Below are 23,703 nucleotides of genomic sequence, written 5' to 3' on the forward strand. Positions count from 1 at the left end.
GTATTGTCAAGTGCGCGTTTAAAACCCACACCGCCATTGAACTCCTTTAATTTGCTTCCATAATCAAACTACAAAAATGTACCACAATTAAACTAATTATTCTATCATTGCACCAGATTTCGATACTTATGTATGTAGAAACATGACATTCGAAGCCGAAAATTGTGCTACTTACCTTTTGGTATATCTGCATAATTTAAATGGAATAATTTAGATTGAGGAACATAATCGTAGTTCATATTTCTGTACAGAAGTGCACCTGTGTCATAGCAGGGATCAATTTCTTGGGCACATATTTATTGACTCAGAGCTATTAAGAGTTGACTCTTCCAGTAGATAAGCTCATTGTCTTACCACTTCATAGCCATTTTAATGTATACACAACTAACGTGCATGTTCAAAGTATTATTTATAAACTTTTGTTTTAATTTGACCGATGGGAAATCGATAATACATGAATTCGTGTTAAAGGTGTTTTATTCCAATTAAGTTGTATTCTATTAGTCACGTTAATTGGCCTTATTATATATGTAGTTGTCTTATATCTCATATGATTTTATAAAACATTGTAATACTACTTCTGATATTATTTGAAATAAAACAACTCTGAATACAACTATGACATACTATGTTTTGTCATACCTCTAACATATCATCACGTACACAGCAGAACACTCACATATGTTATATGTTCAATGCACAGGGCAATGATTTATTAGATTTATACAACGACGTTTACACGGATGTAGAGGGAGGGATAACTTTTAGAAGGCTTAAACTTTGCCTTTAATTTTTTTTACTATAAAGAACCTTGAACTGATAATGATTCCAAAATTAACGCAGATTTATGTTTATACAAAACTGATATAACCAAGAAAGTACAGTATTTTTTTGGCGAAAACACAACTATAATATAATTAGTTTGGTGTATAATTTTATATAAACAATGAAACCTCAAAGCATGTCAACACAGTTTTCATTATACATACTATAAATACGGAGTCAGTAGAATTGTTTTCAGAACATACTGAAAATAATGTATGTTTTTGTATACTATGAAATCAAAATATACAACTTTTCATGCAGTAATTTTCGTGTAAGGGTTTAACTGTATTTGAGGAAATGTAAGCTAACATGTTAGAAACTGCCTATTAGTTCTGTAATTCGGTAAAAGCATTCACAAAGTGTTTATCATAGAAAAAATAACGGCTGATATGTTTATCTTTGTGGCAAATAAAGTTTGCAAAGTATGTACACGTTTCAAATCATGTCTAATATCATTTAGCGATTTAACAGTTGAAATTTGTTTCCATAAACCGTGCAATTTATATAAGCTTAAGGTGTTGCGTGATAATTGACCTAGATTATTTGATAATGGACCGAGACGATTTCAAGGAAACTTATAAGCACAAGGTTACAATAATTACGCAACGTTAAGCTTTACCTCTGTTACACACACTGATTATACTCATAATTTCATTACACAATAAAATGATGAGATATAATCTTGAGTTTATAGTTCACAAATTCAAATTTCTGCAAGGAGGACGTCGTTTCTGTTGATGTCGTAATGTTTTTCGTGTCATTTTGTCCATGTAAACTTTGAGAACAATTACGACACCCTATCTGACTGCATGGGTATCGACGTCTATATTATTGTGTTCTCACTGTGTTTTCGTCCCCACCAACACACTTATAACTGTGGGATATACTTTTGATTAGATGTATTAAACATAATAATTGAGTTAATATGGCACCGAAAGATTTCCGTTGTAGTTATTTTCATTTTGAACCGTTACATTATTCACGTCGTGTAAATGTTTCACAGGCGACACGCAATCATGTTCATCGGCTATATCAATGTTGTTCTCGTTTCTTGTAGGCTTCCTTTACATAAGAATGGTGTGGACTCTGACATTGCTGAACCGGGTTCTCCCTATCCGTATGTACACGTATTAAGTATAAGTGTGTTTTACACATTGTAAGACAAACAATAATTGCATATCGCCTTGCTGAAATTTCTTACTACATTTATGCTGTCCGTTTAATGCAGTTGTTAAGGTACTTTTAAATTGTTTTTTTTTTAAAACGACTGTGCACAATTTAACGTTAAATTCGAACGTTACCGAGTGGAACAATTGTAACCGTCTTGTGTATTTTATGTTTATTCTATTATATCCTTCGATGCGTTAATACCCAAACCGTTATTAATATAACTTTTTATTATTACTATTTAAACAAAAAATACGTTCCAATGATAAGGATGGTCATTGAAATCATAATATATAAATAGGTCAATATAAACATACATTTCAGAAGGCTTTCGGTCCCAGCTGGTCCAAAAGATGTTTCCAAAACTATCCCAGGTATAGCTATTTATATACAATTTACGATCAAAAACTTATATAATGAGAAAAATAACCATTTAAACAAGTATATTTACAATGTATTATTGTACATATATTAATGTTATTCTTCTATATTGAAACGTTTAGCCACAAATCAATTCTATATTGAAACGTTTAGGCACAATTTTACTATCATCATCAAAACATTACTGATTTAAACAATCGGTTTCGGATTTCTTATAATTTGCAGTTAATATACTAAATCATGGTTGTACTTTTATTGTAATGCTACACACAGCCTTACGAAATTTAATATTTAATATCACTTTACTTATTATATATAACAACTCATGCATATATGAATTAGTATGTGTACCCATGGCAGGATACCTAAATGCGAACCTTTTAGTACAAATTGATGATCGAATACATTTATAAACATTGCAAAAATACTGGTTATTCGCCAAAATGACGGATACGAATTGGTAATCATGTTCAATATTGACTTTTATTTCAACAAAAAAGAGCCTAGCAAGATTATAGTATAAACGTATACCTTTTTTAAACGCTAACATTTTATTTATTCCTGCTGAAATAAACAATTTAAAATATGTGTTGTATTACAGAAGCAGAAAAAGAAATCTTACTGTCTCCTGGTAAATGGCCTAGTTTTGTACATCATTGTACACAAGCTAAGGAAATCTGGGTTCAGTATCACCAGCTTTTACCTCAGTTTGGCCTTCGATTGAATGAGGATACATTACGCATTGAGAAAGAATTTCTGTCAAATTTTAACAACGAATTTGTCAATTTTGCTTTTGTCGGATTGACACCAAGTGGAAGTTCGTCGATTTCAAAAATGATTTCGAATAATGCAAACCTTGCAACAATTGTCTACCAAGCTAAAAGCAGATCCGAAGATTTTAAGAACATTTGCTCACAAAATCAGATTGCACCGCTGGTTATCATATCCCATGTTGGTGCGGAAAAATCGGCATTTCTTTATGCAGAAAAATACAGATACGCAAGCAAACCCGAACGGGATTGTGTTGTTGTTGTTGTATGCGAAAACAAGCAATGCAGTCATAACAAAAGAGATTTGAACAGATTAATCACTTATACTTGTGAGAGGAATGTGACGATGATACAGAGGGAGATTTCGATACTGCTTAAACGATGGACGTACCGGATACTAGCTCAAAGAATAAATGCAATGAAGATACTTTTAGATTCCATGAACGATTGTCAATTGCCTTCTCCTGAATGTATTCAGCAATTATGTGTCCATGGAATTGAGAAGGGTATACATCTTGATCTTTTGACCATATTTGTATCAATTAACATCATTGTTTACAGTACACTGACACAAACACTTTTGTTCTTGTGAACATCATTGTTCAGTACGTCGATTACCTTAATTAGATGTTATGTGGGAGTATATTTAAATTGGGCAGTTGTATGTCTTGTTTTAGAAGTTGGAGCTGTGCAACACATCGATGACCGAATATGTTCTGTACGAAAACTTAAGGAACTCCTAAATGAAAGTCGAGCTTTGTATTCGAGAAACCATATACCCCCTACGGACTTCCCAGATTTTCCCCCGGAATTGCGAAGACCAAATGAAAAGGTAAATACTTCGGCTATGAAAGCGTATTGATAGATAATAAGTTTAAGTGACCTACGACCAACAAAACTGGTTCGAATGACACAAATTCCAGTTAATTCAGATAGGCAAAGAAAGTAAAATGATTTATATAGAATGCTTCCATAATAACACATCGTAAAATATGTGTGTAACTTTGCAATTGCACATTGTATGTGAATGAAAACACAAACACATTTCAAATGTTCTAAGACGATCAGCATGTTTTTTTTTGTTTTTATAGAAAAAAAACAATGTTTAATACATTTTTACATATCATTACTGGACATTATGGTCCAATTGTGACAACATCATTTGAAATCACATCATGTAATAGTTTTTGATAGTTTTCAAATGTATGAACTTGTTACTTAAAATAAAGGTAATAATGCATTTCTATAATATTTTTATATCTTAAGTAATAAACCAATGCACTACCCTACTCAAATCACAGTTTAGTTGTAGTTTTTTATATTTAATTATAACAGTAGTGTTATTTGAAGCAAATAACCCCCAATTGACAATTTTGAAGAAATCCAGTGTATCGAAAGTGACATTTTTCCCGAGTTAGTCTTCCAACAGATCAACGTACTTCCTTCATATATGTAACGATAAGTTTTCCCTTTAAGATAATGTTTTTGTTTTAATTTATGTTGTTTTTTAACATGTTGGTCATTTTTAGGATTTTGTTGGTCACCCAACGTTACATTGAATTAAGAAGGAACTAAAATTTGTCTTGCTAAGTTACTTATAGCCATCCGATCGCTTAGCTTCCAGTGGAATACGATGCAAAATTGTTTTCTTTTTCAAGTTCATTTTTAGGAAAATGAATTTAAAACTATATTTTTGTCCTTTTAAAACATTTATGTAACAACAGCTGAAAGTCGATGATCGGGAACTGTGTATTCAAATGTACTGTATAGGTTTTATTGCCCCTCTTTTGCCCTTATGATTAACGAATTTAGTAGTGTTTATGCTAAAGAGACCCGTTACAACGCGTTTTTTTAACTGCCTGTTTACATCGTTACTTCATAGACATGTGAATGAATACTGATAATCATATTGCAATAAAAATAAATTATAAATATTTTACAGATGCTCAAACAAATTTCGAAATCTGATTATGTCATTGGATGTGGCGACAGATTCGGAACACTTCTTATATTGGTCGACGAAGAGATAGAAAACAGAGAAACATTTGAAGAGAAACTGATAGCAGAATTGAAGTTTTCCGATTTAGGAAACGGTGACGTTGAATTTAAATACGTTTCAAAAGGACTTAGGTATTTTCTCAAATCAGGTGAAACCATTTTTGTTAAAAATGACAAATCCTATGGAACCCTTGCTGGCTTTGCAACTCAAGACAATGATAGTTCGAACGAACAAGGCAACGTTTTTGCCCTCTTTTCTCGACATGTTGCAGTATGCTGCTCAAATTCGAAGCTTAAGGTTCAAGATGAGATAGTTGGTGAGGTATTGCCATCTGATGGTGGTTGTATTGATATAGCAGCTGCTAAGATTTACTCTCACCTTGTGGAATCCTGTGACAATACGTTTGTTACTGAAGAAAACACAGAGAAGACAAGTGTTACTTTTGATCCGAACACAGAAGACATATCTTTACCGGGAACTTTAGTTCATCTTGTTGGCGCTGCATCTGAAGAAATAGGACTTGGCAAGATAACTGTTACAAAGTATTTCTCAGAGCAGACACAGGAAATGAACACATTTTTGATAGAAAATAGGGTAAGCAATACACATGTATTTTGTGAACCCGGTGACAGCGGCGCTATGATCCTGTCTTATTTACCAGATGATGACAAACTAGTAGCTATTGGGATGTTGATTGGTTCTTTCAAAAACAAAAATGACGATAAGACAGATGCGTTTGCAAATCCATTTCCACCAAACAGAAAGAAACATAGGGCAACATACGCTGCAGATGAACTATATTCAGCATTTTATCTGAAGGATGGCTTAAATGAATTGAGCAAGATCCATGGCAAACAGTTCCGCTTATTTGGCGAAAACAATAACACGTACTCTTGCAAGGGAAGTAACAAATGCGACGGAGCTTTTGCTGTTGCCAATTGACATGGTCTCACAACATAATTGTGAATATTGCCATTCAAATTACAATGTTTGAAACGAAACAGAAAAAACAAGAACATTTTATTCGAAATGATCATATCAAAAACAATGGGAAATCTATACGTGTAAAGGAAATATCATTTAATTATTATATAATCGTTGCATTGACGTTTATATATTGATCGTTCTTATACCATCTTTGTATTTTTTTATTGAATCAATACCTGATTTGAATATACTTGCACTCGGTATTTGCACTTTTACGACGTTGTGTCTGTTGTTTCATTCTATTGCTGACGGCTACTATGCAAGACTTAAATTAGGTTTATTTCATTATATAACAATATGTTTTACTCTGCCCAAAACTGATTGTCATCGATCGCATGTTTTTAATTTGATTGCGAGGTATACCGTAAAAAGATACGTGTTATGGTTATTTCAGTGAAAGATCGAATTTTATTTCACGAGTGTCACAGAAAGCATATTTTCCAAAAGAGTTTTTCTTTTTCACGAGTGAAATTGAATACGATCTTACACTGAAATAAACACATTTTCTGTTTCCTTTATGTTTTTTAGGAGTAATTATTAAGTTAATTATTTTCTTTAATACCCCTTTTTTGAAGGTATTATTTACACCGCTACCCGCGAGACGCCCTTCACGCGAAATTATAGCTGATGTCGTAGCTTTCAATTTTCTTTTTCTGGTTTGCTAATAAAGAATTCTCTGATATTCTTCTTAATAGTTTATTATTCGCTTGTGTTTTTAGTACAAATTTTGTATGAACATCAATCAATGAAATTTTATCAGTTCATCTATGTTGAAAAGGCACTTTCAAATAATACAGTGCATGCAGACATAACCTAATTACTACGCCGCCTTTATTGCATGAAACATTGTAATGTCGATAGTGTTAGCAAAACAATTGAGGATGAGCGTCAGATTTAAAACATTTGTTTTCTAAATATAAGAGTGTTTTTATGAATCATGTATATTTTGTAATCTTACTGTGCCAGAGACCAGTCTGATTCACTTGAAGGCAGGTCGTTTTCTAGGTAATGAGCAAAGACCACGCTAGATTGTTAACAGATTATGAGGCGTGGTATTTCACTGTTGTTAATTTACTGATAAAACTTAATATTTCATCGGAAAAGCATGAAAGAAATCCCTTTTATTTGAATGCTTTGTTGTTAAATTATGTTTCCTTACCGTTACATTTAAGGTATTTGAAAAATTCGTCATTATTTTCTATGTTTTGAATGCTGATTTTTTTTTTCATTGTGAAATTTATGATGTGTAAATGTTCTATCAACTCAGATTGCTATGTTGCAGTGTGTTGGCACTTTATGTATGTGTATGTATATTAACACCTTCTCCGTCTATGCCGTGACCTTTCAACTTTTTGGTTGTCCTACCTAAAGACCTCTTAAAGCTCATATCAAACTATTTCTCACATGTATTACTTGCTATGTTACGTGTTATTGTTTATAAGTGTATTTTGTTTTTTGCACGGCACGGACCATTTGGCTTATTGAGCCTGTATTTAAAATATACTATATATAAGTGTATTTTGTTTTTTTGCACGGCACGGACCATTTGGCTTATTGAGCCCGTATTTAAAATATACTATATATAAGTGTATTTTGTTTTTTTGCACGGCACGAACCATTTGGCTTATTGAGCCCGTATTTAAAATATACTATATATAAGTGTATTTTGTTTTTTTGCACGGCACGAACCATAATATATATACTATTCATCGTAATATGTTATGTTATATTATGTTATGTAAACCAATTATTTTTAGTGGTTTTCATTCAAAAGGCTAAACTATTTTTTAGATTTATAAGGCGAACTTATTTTGTAGTAGTGTTTAGTTCTATTTTATAGCAGTTTGAAACTATTGTTTTGTATCTTGTTAGAGTGTGGAATTTATAGGCTTTTAATAAAATTAGTACACGCAAATCTTATACTTTGTTTATTGGGCTAAAACTGAGGTGTTTTGAAATTGATTTTAACAAAACGGCCAAGATGGCCCTATATCGCTCACCTGAGTAAAACTTTGTGCTATAGACTTGTTGACAATTAAAGGGCAGATTTGGCTTCTCTAATGTATTATGACCATTCACGTTCTCACCATATTTTGTGATGATTTGACAAATGCTTAAAAGTTATTGATTAGACAAGAGCAATTTTAGGTAATTTCTATAATTAAAGCGCAATAACTCACGTGTAATTACAGCAATTTTGCTAATTATCAAACACGTTAATACAAATTATGATCAAATTTGGTCATGATTAGACAAAGGGTTCAAAAGTAACTGACTGGACTACATACTGGATTGTGCCTGTCTGCCTTTCCATTAACCATAGGTGGAACTATTATATGTCCAGTTTTATAAACAGGTTTGTAAAAACATGACAAATATGTATTTGTTTAAAAAGATACAAAGGGCAATAACTATTTCAATATTAAAGTTGTATTTATATCACTCATCACAAAACAATCACAATTAACTGTGAATAAGTTTGAAGTTGGTTCCTTCAATGATTTTAAAACAATACAATAACAAGAAAAAAAACAGATGACCCATAATCGAACTTGACTTAAAAATTATCAAAACAACCTTCTGTCAAATTTCCAGGATATTTGGGCTGAAAATGTTATCTCTAGAGTGTTAACATTGTTTTTCTATATTTGGGCTCCGTGACCTAGTTTTTGACCCCAAATGACCCATAATCGAACTTGAGCTAGAAACAACCTTTATGACAATCTTCCTGGATATATGGGCTGAAAAAAATACTTCTAGAGTGTTAACAAGGTTGTTTCCATATTTTGGCTCTGAGACCTAGGTTTTTCCATATTTGGGCTCAGCGACCTTGATTCTGACCCCATATGACCCATATTCATACTTGAGCTCCAAAGCATTGAAACAACCTTTCTGATAAATTTCCAGGATATTTAGGCTGAAAATGTTTCCTCTACAGTGTTAACAACGTTTTTCCATATTTGTTTTTTTTTACCTAGTTTTTTGCCCCAGATGACCCATATTCGAACTCGAGTTAGAAATCAACGATACAACCTTTCTGACAAATTTCCAGGATATATGGATTGAAAATGATACCTTTAGAGTGTTAACAAGATTTTTACATATTTGGGCTCTATGACCTAGTTTTTGACCCCAGATAAACCATATTCGAATATGAGCTAGAAATCAACGAAACAACCTTTCTGACAAATTTTTCAGGATAATTGGGCTGAAAATGTTACCTCTAGAGTATTAACAATGTGTTTCTATATCTGGGCCCCGTTTCATTAATGGTCGCATCGCAAATCCAGCAAAATCGCAAGTCGCAAGAAATGCGACCGAGTTTGCGACACAGCGCAATTTGCGTTTCATTAATCGCGTCGCAAAATAGAGCTTGCGACTTTTTCCTCTATCGATAATTTGCGATACGCAGTCTACGAAATGACGTCACAGCATCACTGCGAGTACCTGTTTGTTTACGCGCCATCTGTCAGATTTGACAGACGGACTTCTGCATAGAACTTCACAATGTCAGAAAGGAAGCAAAATTGGTCTTCGCGGGAGTTGGAAGAACTCGCTACTGGGCACACAAAACACAGCACCTTTTTAACTTCCAAGCACGGCCCAAGTTCTTCAGAGGCAGAGAAGAAAATAGTTCTAAATGAAATTTTGTTGAGGTTTGTATTTTGTACAGTAGCTGCCACTTCAATGTGCGTAGATTTTTACCCCTTTAATACTAAGTTAGTGGATGCAATGCTGTCAATGATGAGTTTTATCTTTATGCATCTTGTTCAAATTATTACATATTTAAGTCAGCCCGGGTCATAAAAATGATTATATATCACGAGTAGAACGACATATGCCATCTAATCAATGTTATAACAGAGAATAACGTATATTACTGTATATTCAACTCTACAACATTTTTATATCAGTGTGAACAGTGTTGGCGGGAATGGGAGGACGATTGATGAAATGTCCAAGAAGTGGAAGGATTTGAAGGTATTATTTATATGTTGAACTGTCTTAGTAATTATATATAAGTATGTTTAAAATAACAATGATAAAATTATATCACTATTTATATAAGTTACATGACTCATGAGGTCAACCTACTCTTATGACAACTACAATGTATAGTGATATTGATCAATATTTCTAGCCCAAAACATTCATAAAAATTACTCAAAACAATTTTCCTGATGCATGTCATGCTTGTTTTTATATAAAATGCTAGAATTGTTCTACTCATCACAGAGTCGAACAAAGAAAAAGGAGCAGGGTCGCCTGAAAGCCCTGAGGAGTTCAGGATTGGGGGAGATACCAAAAACCCTTATCCTAACAGAGCTGGAGGAAAGGGTATGTAAACAAAATCATCGATAACATTTTGAGAAATATATATTGTTCGTGTGTTTATGTAAGTGTGTGCAAGGAGAGGGAAGGGTGGGTAATTTGTTATTTGCCTATAGTTAAAAAATAACCATGTGTGTGTGTGTCGGAAGGGGGGGGGGTCTTCTAATTTCAATATAGTTAAAAAATGACAGGCAGACATATGCAATCATTTTTTGTTATATTTCTAAAGATGTAAATTTCATTCTTATCTTTTACATTAAAGCTTAGGTGCAGTGAATGCTGTTTCTTTAATGTGTGTCACTCATTTCTGCTACAGGTCCTATCATGCATTCCAGCGGTATCTGTGACCGGTATTCAGACTGGAGTGGACACTAACAGATCATGTGAGTTGCAAAACACTCCCACTAAACAGCAACATGAAACATCTTTTAACTTAAATATTTAAATATTGAAATTATTCAATTGTCATTTGTTTCACTTAATAATGTCTTACTTATTATATCAAAAGCATTTTTTTATATTGGTGTTGACATATAAATATATGTATTTTATCATTATATATCATTGTTTTGATTTGTGATAAGTGAAATGTAATGAGCCATTATGTATTACTTTTTAGTTTCCAAGTTCTTAGGAGTGGCCAATGAAGATGAGGTAGAAGGTATGTATTAACAATTGTATCATAATAAAAGATGAGGAAGAAGGATTTATAAACATGTTTTATTATAAAAGTATTTCCATAATGTTCAATACTTTATGGCAGTTAAAGCTACACTCTCACAGAATAACCATTTTTACAACTTTTTTCATTTTTTGTCTTGGAAAGAGTACATTTTTGCGTAAATATTTGCAATCCAATGATATAAGATTGGTGACAAAAGATCAGATTGTAGATTTTCATATTTCCGTTCGAAAATTAATGTTTTATGGTTTAAACCGTTTACTAACGGTTTAAGAAAAATGCATAAAACATTAAAAAATTAACTTAAATATAAAAACCTGCAATTTAATTTTGTCAGCAGTCGTAAATAACTGGTTTCCATGGATATTTGCAAAGATTGGCTCGTTCAAGGATGAAAAATAAAAACTTGTCAAATCGTTCAATCTGTGAGGGGGCAGCTTTAAGAAACGTTTTGGATAACTAATTTTTGACACTGAAACATGATGATTTATACAGCAGTTCAGGATTGTTTGAATGATTTTGCATTTAACTATTAAAGGAGTGTATTCTCGACAAGCTGAAGTAAAGAAATTTAACCAATTTAATTCAAAATTTGCTTATTAGGTTATCATCAATAAAATATTTATACATTTATTTTGACATTATTGTATTTGCAGTGGCCGCTAAAGAAAATTGCCCTTCAGCGGCTGACTACACAAACTGTGCTGGTAAGAACTAAAAGTATTCAACAGTTAATTCTTTTTTGTAGTGTATTAAGGTGTTCTATATACATTAATTTGAAGTGGCAGCTATACAAAATTCCCGTAGGTGAGAAGGTGTCAGTAGATCTGATTGCAGCCCAATTTCGTCTTATCGGTTTCTTTTTTTGTCCTGTCCTACTCTTTCTCCTAATGGTTTGATTTTAACCACATATATCATTAAAGATACCTAACTTAACAAAATGATGTGTCATTCACAAGACTTACGTTCAAACTTAAAGTCAAGGTCACAACATTGATCTGGTATTAATATGTTTTGCTAAATAAGCTAAATAAAGATTTAATGATGAGTTTATGTTACTAACCAGTACCATTTTTTTTCCAATATTCCGCAATGTACATTAATTGCAATTCTTTGGCACATTTAGATTCAGTGAAACAAATTTCACATGCAATAAATGCACTTTTTTGCATAACATTTATAAATAATACTTTCCAATATGTAGCCAGTGTGCGGTCAAAGTTTAATAAATAGCTTCAAGAATTAAAGTTGTTTGTTACAAGTTTTTCTTTCCTTACAGAATCGTCAAGTGACACAGTAAAAAATTTAAGATGTAGTTCTGGGACATCCTCAACAGGAAAAAGGAAGCGTGAATATTATGGTATAAAATTAACTCTTAAGAACAATTGTTTTGCCAACAAAACCTTTTTCACAAACAATGTTTAAAAAAAAAACTTTGTGTTTGCTACTATCATTGTCTGTTAAGTAATAATAATTGATGGAGGTCAGGTGTGTTAGCTTTTTATACATGCACTCAGGCATTACCCATACAGCCAGTGCTCTGTTAAGATTGAAAGTCATTTCATATTTTTTTAGCAGATTGCACAGACAGAATGTAACCCTGGTAAGAAGCTTCCCTGGTTATTTAACATGAACAGGTGTATAGCACTGTCACAGGGGACTCCCGGACGACAACTAGTACTTTTTAGTGATGAGACTGAGAATCGAACCTGCGACCCCTTGATTGATAAACAAGTGTGTTACCATTAGAACACAGATTCACCACTGAAATTTAGTAATGATTTAAAGCCTTGATAACAATGTATTTATTATATTATTTGAAATGAGATTTTTTGCTGCTGGTAGTCATACCTCTTAATTCCTTTATTTTGTATATGCATAAACTCCTTCAAATGATTTATAATGACATGTTTGATGATAATCATTACATAATCATTTTTATTAAACACTGATTCAATACAGTGGTACAGTACAGAATTTATTCATTACTTGCTGTTTTCTAAATTGAAAACCCTACTACATCTATACCATTTATCTGTTAAAGTTTGAATGATGATAACATTACAATATATTGTTTCCAAATAGGTGTTTTAAACATTATCAGTTCAATACATTGACTTAAAAAATTGAATATGTATCTTTATAGACTGCCTGTGCTCGGACGAGCTGATCAGTTTACAGAGGGAACTGTTGGCAGAGAGCAGGACTCGCAATGAACTGCTGCGGGAAATAAGCGGGTCCCTTAAATCTCTTGTTTCGCAACGAGACCAACAGACATTAAATGATTTACTTGGTTTTCAATGAACTTACATATCAACATTATTTTATTGACATTTTTAAGGTAAGCCATCCATTATAATGATATTCATGCTTTAAAAATTAAGTACATAAAATCAGGATGGACTATATTTTTTATTATAACTATAATAATCCTTCAATTACCCTAAGATATAACAACAGCTTGACTAGCCAATCACGCATATGGAATGAATTCTACCTGGTAGACATACCCAGTAATCTTTTTTAATGGCAAAATACAAATAACTGCTAAACTTAAATAAATTGTAAACTATTTGGTACTTAAGTTAGTAAGTTTCAATGCATTGTACACATCGATGCCAAGTTTATGACAGTTTTCAACAATTTTCTTTTTTCTCGCTATTTTATCATACGTGAGAAAGCCCCTTTAAAGAAGCTCTTGCTCCTACATCAGATTTACCAGATATATAATTGTTTAATTATATACAACACAAAACCACTCTCTCACGCAACATTGTGCCGAAGAGAGTGATTAATATAAGGTGTAATAGCTTCTTTTACAATTGTTGTAAAAAATAAATTAAGTCTTAACCCATGTTTTCAGCTAGTTCATACATAGATCAAGTCTTGTTAATAAACAATTTCCATGAATGCATTAGTAAAAAGTGAATCACTCAAATGTTATGTTTGTCATACATGTTGAACTGATTTTGATTAAGAGTGTCACTTTTACAAGTTTATTGGTATGATGGATGGCTTATCATTGAATTTCAAGTGTGTTATTTAAAAGATTTAGATTGATGCGAATCCTACGTATACATCCTTTACAAAGGCTACACAGGTTAAAAAACACTTCATAAATGAGTTCTTTGAATAAATAGCCACATGTCCACATATTAACCAATTAAAATTTGACAATTTCCCTAAGATTAGTTACTTTTACTCTATAAGTCATAAACTAAATCATGAAAGTCTTAAACTTTAAGCTGCACTCTCACAGATTTGATGTTTTGACAACTTTTTTTATTTTTAACAGTTATTATAGAACGCATTTCCATGGCCTGCTTTTTTATGATACATGAAGTCTTAATATGGAAAGAGATGAGTTGTATTTTTGTGGCACCTATGACTTTTGCAATTTTTTACAAAAGATTTCCCAGTTAATATGTGACATATCCATATGTATATAAAATGTTTTTTGTTGAATCTTAATGACACTGTTATTGTTGTTGAACCAACTTCCATATATGGTTTGTTTATTATATGTCATTTATTGTTATTATCATATTATTGCATTTTATTTTATGTTTTATTTTTCACATAGATGTGTTCATTTCTGGCATAGTAAAAGTGTATGTAAAGAGAGCAGATAGCTTTAAAATAATGTTCATAGCATATGCATTTTTATCTATATATACTCACATGAACTATTCTCTATCCATCATGTCACATGGCCAATAATAATAATTAAGTCAGATTTATAAATAAATTAATACCTGTCTACACATTCCTCATATTTACATCACATTTAGTCTCTAGCTTTATCTGTGATAGCCAACAAAGGTATTTTTTTATAATGTCAGAGACATGTAGATTCTGTTTTCAGCTGTTTCAATACTGTGATATACATGTATATTAGTGTTAATACTGCAATAAATGATTACTTATTACTTTACTCAGCATTCACTTGTTTGAATATGTCTCCGTGGCCTAGTGGTTAATGCATTCGCCTGCGGAGCGGGAGGCCTTTGGTTCAATGACTGACCACGTCATACCCTAAGTTGGTAGCTCCCTTGTCTGGTGCTTGGCACTTTGATTAGTAAAGTGGTACACATGTACTGGTTTAACCAAGGAAAGTTGTGCCCCATGTATCGCTGCTTTACACTGAACATGTAAAAGAACCAAGGGGTGTTTTAGAAAAAGAGCAAGTGTAATGTACTCAGATTTTAATCACTACTATCCTATTGAAGTTCTGCCTCTTCAGCAAAAACAAAGGACATTATTTACATTAACTGTCCAGTAAATTGTAGTTTTCAAATAATGTCAATCAAGCAACACATTTCTTCAACAGGGTAGACAAATGAACTTTAAGTAATTATAAGTATTTCTGTTTTTACACATTTATTATGAGCAATACTATTAAATGGTCTATCAATAACAATAAATTGAGTTTCAAAATTAGAAAAATAAGGACACATTAATGCAAGAGAACAAGGCACAGCAGGCACAAAAAGATAGTTTGATGATCATTTAAATTTCTATATAATAAACACAACCTAAAAATGAGAGTGCAGCTTTTAATAGAATAATCAAAGGCCTCAAAATTTACTGTCAAATATCTAACTTTGTCAAGAGAAACAGTTCTTGTGCATTGTGCACTTCTAAAAAACAACAACAAATATTGCAGCCAGAGTTATGGTTCTTGTGGACTACACCATGACATCTTTCTGGATATGATGTTTTTAAAATGTATTATACTGCAAAAAAATTATGGACTTTGTAATATAAAAAGCCAACAATTAATATCAACAATTAATATCTATAGATTAAAAATACGCCAGCCAGAGTAATGGTTATTGTGCAGTCCACCACTTCCCCATCTGTGTAGGAAAATTCCAGTCAATGCATAAAAAAGTTCTGCTCCAGACAAAAAATAAGTATGAATAAAAAAAGAAAGGCCGATAAATTAAAAATTATGCAAACATGTGAATGGTTCTTGTGCACTGTTCTTATCCTTGATGTGATCTATTTGCATATGAAAACTTATGCAGTCTTATAATGAGAAGATTGTTTATGGATGATAGACAAAATTGAAAGGAATGTTCACACTATCTTGTAAAGCTATGGCAGCTGAATGTACTGTGCCCTTGTGGTTAGTCCGGGTCTTGTGGCCTCCTGATTTTGTTGAATGCCCTGGTCATCTGCACAAACAATAGCATCAGGAAGTGGCATATTGTTGTCAATACACAGATTGTGTAGTTTACAGCAGGCTAAAAAAACCCGACAGCTCTTTCCTGGTGAAAATGGCAACACACCCCCCGATCTGTGTAGGCATCTGGAAAAAAATCAATTGTTATATAGCAAAAAAACACAACCATTAATACAGATGAATAGCTGAACAAACAAATATAAACATTTAAGTAAAAATTACTAGATGTGGTGATGCTGAATGTTGTATTGAAACCATTTGTATTTAAAGTTAATCGGGAAATACTCAAAAATATAGTCTTTGTACTGTTCAAAAATAATTTAGATTTTTTTTTAAGTGCATTGAAAAAACGGTATAGAGGGTTGTTTTTTCTAAAATCCCAAATTGCCCTTAACTTTTAATTGCCTAAAACTTTAACCTACGTCAATCAGGAGCCATCACTTGTATTTAGGATATGGAGTTATGTAACCTTATTGGGTGATGGTCCTGAACAATTATGTGAAGTATTAAGTCAATTAAATGAAGGGTATAGAAGTTATTAATAAATATCCCAACTTGCCTTAAAACTTGAACCTAAGTTTCATAGTCAATCAGAGGCCATAATTTGTATAAAAGATAATATAGAGTTATCTAACCTCATCATGTGATGGCACTGAACAACTGTGTGAATTATAAAGTCAATTGAATGAAGGGTATTGGACTTATAAGTGAAAATCCTAACTTGCCCTAAAACTTTAACCGGACGCTGAAGCTGGGGCTAGTAGTATAGCCCACCTATTCTTCGAATAGTCGAGCTAAAAATGGCTTACCTAAATCTTGACTTCAAAACACCAAAAGCCCTCTCAACAACTTCTCTTGCAGTCTTGTGGCGTCTGTTGTACCTCTCATTTGATGGGTGCAGAATAGGAGTAATTAAATAACGCCTCAGCGGGTACCCACTGTCGCCTAGTAGTACAGCCTCCAAGTCTGCTTCTAGATAGTCCTACATGTAGATATAATACATTGCATATTGAAGTGAGAATAAATTAAATATGGGTGACACTCCATGTACATTGTAATATAAAATTTATATAAATTGACATTATTTCAAGCTTTTCTTACACAGCCATGATTTCTTTATATATATATATACAGGGCCTTTTATCGGTACCTTCCCTTATTCAATGAATTAAGACGAAAAAAGAGAATGAAAATAAACAGGGGCTTTCGAAGAGATAACAGGCCAGCTTTACAGTAGATACAATAATTGCAGTTGTTCATATACTTTATATAACAAGGCATATTAAAATAATATGCAAGACCTGTGTATGACATTGAAGTAAAATCACATTGTGAGACATGATTACTTCTTTAACCATGCATTGTTTATACCTTTAACACCGAATTGTCAAAAACACCAGCATCATGTGAGGAACCAGGCCACTTTGCCACTATGTCAATGAATCTGAAATTGCCAATAATTAAAACATTAACTAATACAAAGCCATTTTCTTCATTTAACATCATTGATTTAACAAAAAAATTCATTCAACAAGTTATGCTCCAGAAAAGTTATACTAATAATATATATAAACAAATAGGCAAGTATATCATTTAAATTATTTTGTTTTTGTTTTTTTGCATCTCAAGATTTATTTCATGTCAAAAGGAATAAGTCACCTACCTCAAGTCTGAGGAAGCCACTGCTTGGCAATTGATGGCATGAAACCCCTTACGGCATACGAATGACTCTTCATTTGCTGTTGGGGCCAGAATCGGTACTAAAGTACCATCAACAGCACCTACAATGTTTGGGAATTTACACTTCCTGTAGAAACCCCTCTTCACTGACATCTGGTCATCCCTCTGAACAGGAAACCTGCAAATTTTTGAGTGTTTCTTTTAAATATAAGCAAAGTATAAGATTAACAGATATAGGTGTATAAGAAGTCAAGAACAGATATATGTGTATAAGATGAATGGATATAGGTGTCAGTAAACAATGATTGTTTTATCACTGTAACTCTGAAACAAAAGGTATGAGTATTGAATTTGACAATATCAACAATTCAAAAATACTTATTTCATTACTATTCACAGTCTAGCAAAAATATTGTGAACAAAGTTGTTATTGGGTTATTACAAGATTGCATTGTATTATTACATACACAGTCCATCATGTAGGCACAATGGAGTACCAAGATGAGACCCACTTGTCGAACATGATAAAAATCTATAAAAATTGTATTGCTTAAGCCGTGCACCAAATCTGGTCGTCTTTGTCATAAGCAAGTATGCTTACATCAGCCTTTAGTGGACAATTACATCACTATGTTATGCACTCACACCATGCTATCCTAAATGGCATTTGATTTTCTGTAGAGAATTGATATAATATCAATATGTTAATTATGAACAGAAAGGTGAATGAGTGATGTTACTTGATATTGTCAACGTTGTTGATTACAGCATCGACAAATCCATGGATAATTCTGCAGACACTCGATCTGCTCACTCCGTGTGTGTCAGCAACCTCCGAAAAAAAGGCACCTTTTGCCAGGCACCGGAGACCAACAAGAACCTGAAATAATTTCTCAATGTTAATATGAGAATAACACGCAAACATTTACATTCAGAGTATTCACTGGGGTTAATTCAAGAACCATGTATTCTCTTAAATGATGATGAAATGATAAAGTTTTACTTGAATCTCCGGCTTACTCTACATTGTACATGAAACCTATAGGCTATAGGCACCCATTTCATAACACCTAATATACCTCCAATGATATGACAGAAGCATATTTGGTTTTCATGTTGAGTACTGTTAAGACTTAACACTTCCTACCACTTTTCAAATAGAACAGATATGTCAACATTAAAAATGACAACTGGGTCTGACAGATTGTGATGTCCAATATCCATAGAATTGTCCATTAACATACAATTTAGCGAATTAAACAGCAAATGACGAGATAATTCAATAAAGGGGCTGTATATCTACATTATGAATGCCCAAACTATCAGAAAGAAACGTATCTAAGATGGAAAACTTAGCTGCATTTATCCCAAACGTATTTGCATTTTGCTCAGTGACGGTGAAGGTCAACCGGATGTTGATTTCATACATACCTATGTACACCGTATTTCCCGTTCGATTTCGTACCGACTAGTACATTAAATAATGATGTAAAGTACATTTGACTCTTACTTGAGTGTCGGGAGGAATAGTATGTCCACCGCGATAGGTCTTTTCCAAAGTCTGGCCGACTGTTTCAAGCAAATTTTGAAACAACACCCGATCCAAACGGTAACGGGAAACAAAATCAAGATCCCGTACCACTATCGATGAAATGCGAGCATTAAAAACTCGCCTTATGGGCACTTTTCTTCGACGACAACGTCGTTGTTGGAAAATAACCGCAACTGCGTCGGCCATTTTTGCGTCTTAAAGTCAAGTTGCGACTGGTAGTACGACGTCACAAAAAAACACCGATATTTGCGACCAGCAGGTGCTCTTTGCGACGTCGCAATTTTGATGAAACGCATTTTGCGATGCGATCGGCAAATTTGCGACGTCGCAGTCTAATTTTGCGATGCGACCATTAATGAAACGGGGCCCTGGGCTCTGTCACGCAGTTTTTGACCCCAGATGACCCATATTCTAACATGAGCTAAAAATCAACGATACAACCTTTCTGAACAATTTCCAAGATATTTTGGCTGAAAATGTTACCTCTAGGGTATTAACAAGGTTTCTCCATATTTTGGCTCTGTGACCTAGTTTTTAACACCAGATGACCCATATTTGAACTTGAGCTAAAATCAATGAAACAAACTTACTAACATTTTCCAGGATATTTGGGCTGAAAATGTTTCCTCTAGAGTGTTAACAACGTTTTTCCATATTTGTTTTTTTTTTACCTAGTTTTATGCCCCAGATGACCCATATTCGAACTCGAGTTAGAAATCAACGATAAAACTTTTCTGACAAATTTCCAGGATATATGGATTGAAAATGATACCCTTAGAGTGTTTACAAGATTTTTACATCTTTGGGCTCTGTGACGCAGTTTTTGACCCCAGATGACCCATATTCTAACATGATCTAAAAATCAACGATACAACCTTTCTGAACAATTTCCAAGATATTTTGGCTGAAAATGTTACCTCTAGGGTATTAACAAGGTTTTTCCATATTTGGGCTCTGTGACCTAGTTTTTGACCCCAGATGACCCATATTTGAACTTGAGCTAAAATCAAAGAAACAAACTTAATAACATTTTCCTGGATATTTGGGCTGAAAATGTTTCCTCTAGAGTGTTAACAACGTTTTTCCATATTTGGTTTTTTTTTACCTAGTTTTTTGCCCCAGATGACCTATATTCGAACTCGAGTTAGAAATCAACGATACAACCTTTCTGACAAATTTCCAGGATATATGGATTGAAAATGATACCTTTAGAGTGTTAACAAGATTTTTACATCTTTGGGCTCTGTGACCTAGTTTTAGACCCCAGATGAACCATATTCGAACTTGAGCTAGAAATCATAGAAGAAAAAACCTTTCTGATCAATTTCCGGGATATTTGAGCTGAAAATATTACCTCTATAGTGTTAACAAGGTTTTAACAAATCTGGGCTCTGTGACGTAGTTCTTGACCCCAGATGACGCATAATTAATGTGTTCCATAAAGGCATTGTTTAGTAAGAAGTTTAGTTTGAATCACTCAAAATCTATGATTGTTTTACATGTGTATGTATTGATTTCGAGTGTCACTAACAAGATTTGTTTTATTTTGGGGTCATATGACCTAGTTTTTGACCCACGATGACCCATATTCTAACTTGTCTGAGTAATTAATGGTACATTATGAGACATAACAAGCATTCTGACCAAGTGTTGTGACAATTGAGGCAAAAATGTGACCACTAGAGTGTTTACCAACTAAGTCAAGTCAAGTCAAGTCAAGTCAATATTTATTTATCGTCGGTTTAACATAATCTATGAATATCTTTTGACCGACATTATAAATAAATAGCATAATTTATGTAACTAATATATCACACACATCAGTTCATGCAAATAATAATATTCAGTATGTACACTTGAAACAAATAGATAATTCTTATAGTAAAATCACATAAACATATTTGGCAGTTGAAAGACATTAGACTATATATAGAATGTAGGTAGATTAACATAATTTATAGCATAAGTTAATCGAAAATACGAATCACAAGGTAATACGACAATGCATTTAGCATGGGAAATAAAACAAAAGAAGTCACAATTAATTAACATGATTTAAATCAAAGACACATTGAAAGAGACAAGCTGCCTAGGCAGTCTAAGCTCGTGAGGTCCCATCCAACATATCTTTGATTAAGACATTTTACAGCATGTTATATGACAGCATTCTTATATGCAAAATGAGCATTTGCAGTTATCTCCGCTCCATGCCCGGACTAAACTCTTGAAATGATTAAAATTAGTTTCTTCCCTAAAATGTTGTGGAAGGGAGTTCCAGAGTTTAGGGGCACCGGAGCGAAAAGAGTGGAGGAGGGACGACACACGACGGACATCTATCGGTCCCATTAGCTCACCCTCAGACTACGGCTAAGGTGAACAAATAAGTTTACCAAAATATTATAATACGTTGATGATAGAGTTGGCTGTAAAAATAATAATGTAATGTTATTAACTATGTGTTTTCATATTGGCCCAGTTATTTGTCCGAGGTTAGTTGTATTGGCCGGAGTCAGGACCAATACAGCTGACCGAGGACAAACAACTGATCCAATATGAAATCACCTAATAACGAGTAATTTATCAATTAATTTTTACGTCTGTTATGATGTTTGGATTATACCTAACCTAACCTAACCATATAATTTTAGCTCACTTTGCTTTTTCATCAATGGATTCCGCTTTTCTAGACAAATATTTGCTGAATTTGACATGCATTCTTTATAGTGACATTTTTTATAAAGCCGATGACACTGTATAGTCTATGGAAACATTTATTTTCGTGCGTATTGCGTTAACCGTTTATCAGTTGCAAACATAAATTGAATATAGTATGCGTTAAAAACATGTAAATTATGCACAAAACAATAGTGTACACAGAATTGAGAAAACAGCCAAAATGTGTACAAAGTATAACGTCCATTATTATAACAAAAGTAAAGAAAATGAAATAAATGATAATAAATAATGTTAATGATAATAGAATTAATCATTAGACATAAGAGGTTCGCGTGCACGATGAAGTGGGGCATTGTGTGTAGAATCATTGTACCTTATGAGACGAAATTAGATCATAGTTTTAGCACTCCTCAATCATTTTGTCCTTGTTCAGCTATTAAATACACGGTTACAATGTTCTTATAAGTAATTATTTGTTTCCATAAATGCAATATTTAGTCAGTAGTTAAAGATTCATCATTAAAAATGTATGTGTTTGTTTTACACGTGTATGTATTGATTTCAAATAAAAGTATCTTTTAAGAAAAATAGTCAATCGATGTATGTGTAATGATCAATATAATTATGCTTGGACACAATTTGAACGATGCCATTTCCAAAATGACGCTACGTTCAAAAACAAAAAGAAAGGTTTCAAAAACTACAATAATCCGTCATTTTACAGCATTTAGGTACAAAATAAACCCCTATTTGCTTCAGAGAATGCATTTTTGTTTGTTTTTAATATCGCAATTAGTTAACTGTGTGAGCAATAAAGCTATGCATTACTTACTAACATTGTTCATGTATTTAAATGTCACTCGTTTTAACACTTACCATACAAATGTATCTTTATTAGCTATTTTGTCATCAAAGTTATATGTCTGAAAACAGGAATGTATATCAAAATGTTTACGAAAACTTCGATATCAAAGTATGGACATATAAAAACGAGTGGCAAAACCGGGTGTTACATCAAAGTTTGTTCATGAATATTTGCACGGGGTATATAAGATTGAGTTTACAGGTTATAAATATTTGTCAAGCATAATGTACACAGCTAAAAACTAAAACTGATTTGAAGGTGTAAGCTCCATTATATGGCTACAATTTAGTAAAGTTGTCGTTTTCAAAGCGGAGGAAATGGGGATCGAGCCCAAAATATATTGTATGAGAAGCTGTCAAGTCCATCCTCAATCAACTCGTACGACATCACCATACACTCAAACATCAGTCAGGATGACTTTCAGGTACATGTATCAAATCAAACTAAACATTTTTTATTAAATGAAACAGTTCACTTGACGTGTAATAAAAGCCCTCGTAGGTAAGATGTTAGAGTTTTCGCCTATTTCTACATAATTATGTGTACGGTTGTATCCCTGTATGGAGCTGTTCGGATACGCCCTTTCATACAGTTAAACC

The 23,703-nt window shown here is 33.0% G+C and overlaps 2 protein-coding genes across 3 annotated transcripts; one reads left to right on the forward strand and one right to left on the reverse strand.

Moving 5' to 3' along the window:
- Positions 1 to 1,713: 1,713 nt before the first annotated feature.
- LOC128240548 (uncharacterized) lies at positions 1,714 to 7,672 on the forward strand. Its single transcript, XM_052957219.1, has 5 exons — positions 1,714 to 1,942; positions 2,317 to 2,366; positions 2,975 to 3,649; positions 3,821 to 3,975; positions 5,086 to 7,672. Exons 1-5 carry the CDS (start codon positions 1,818 to 1,820, stop codon positions 6,082 to 6,084), a joined length of 2,004 nt encoding a protein of 667 aa, XP_052813179.1. The 5' UTR covers positions 1,714 to 1,817; the 3' UTR covers positions 6,085 to 7,672.
- Positions 7,673 to 15,506: 7,834 nt separating this feature from the next.
- On the reverse strand, positions 15,507 to 19,661 carry LOC128240551 (putative nuclease HARBI1). Of its 2 annotated transcripts, XM_052957226.1 has the most exons (6): positions 19,037 to 19,661; positions 18,752 to 18,903; positions 17,995 to 18,189; positions 17,703 to 17,775; positions 17,141 to 17,313; positions 15,507 to 16,457 (listed from the first exon to the last, which is right to left on the reverse strand). In XM_052957226.1, the coding sequence occupies exons 1-6, from the start codon at positions 19,043 to 19,045 to the stop codon at positions 16,244 to 16,246; spliced, it is 816 nt and encodes a 271-aa protein (XP_052813186.1). In that variant the 5' UTR covers positions 19,046 to 19,661; the 3' UTR covers positions 15,507 to 16,243. The 2 variants fall into 2 exon arrangements, with proteins under 2 accessions (XP_052813186.1, XP_052813185.1); XM_052957225.1 differs by having other exon boundaries at positions 18,752 to 19,593.
- Between the last annotated feature and the right edge of the window lie 4,042 nt (positions 19,662 to 23,703).

The sequence above is a fragment of the Mya arenaria genome, chromosome 7 (assembly GCF_026914265.1).
Source record: "Mya arenaria isolate MELC-2E11 chromosome 7, ASM2691426v1".
Lineage (NCBI taxonomy): Eukaryota > Metazoa > Mollusca > Bivalvia > Myida > Myidae > Mya > Mya arenaria.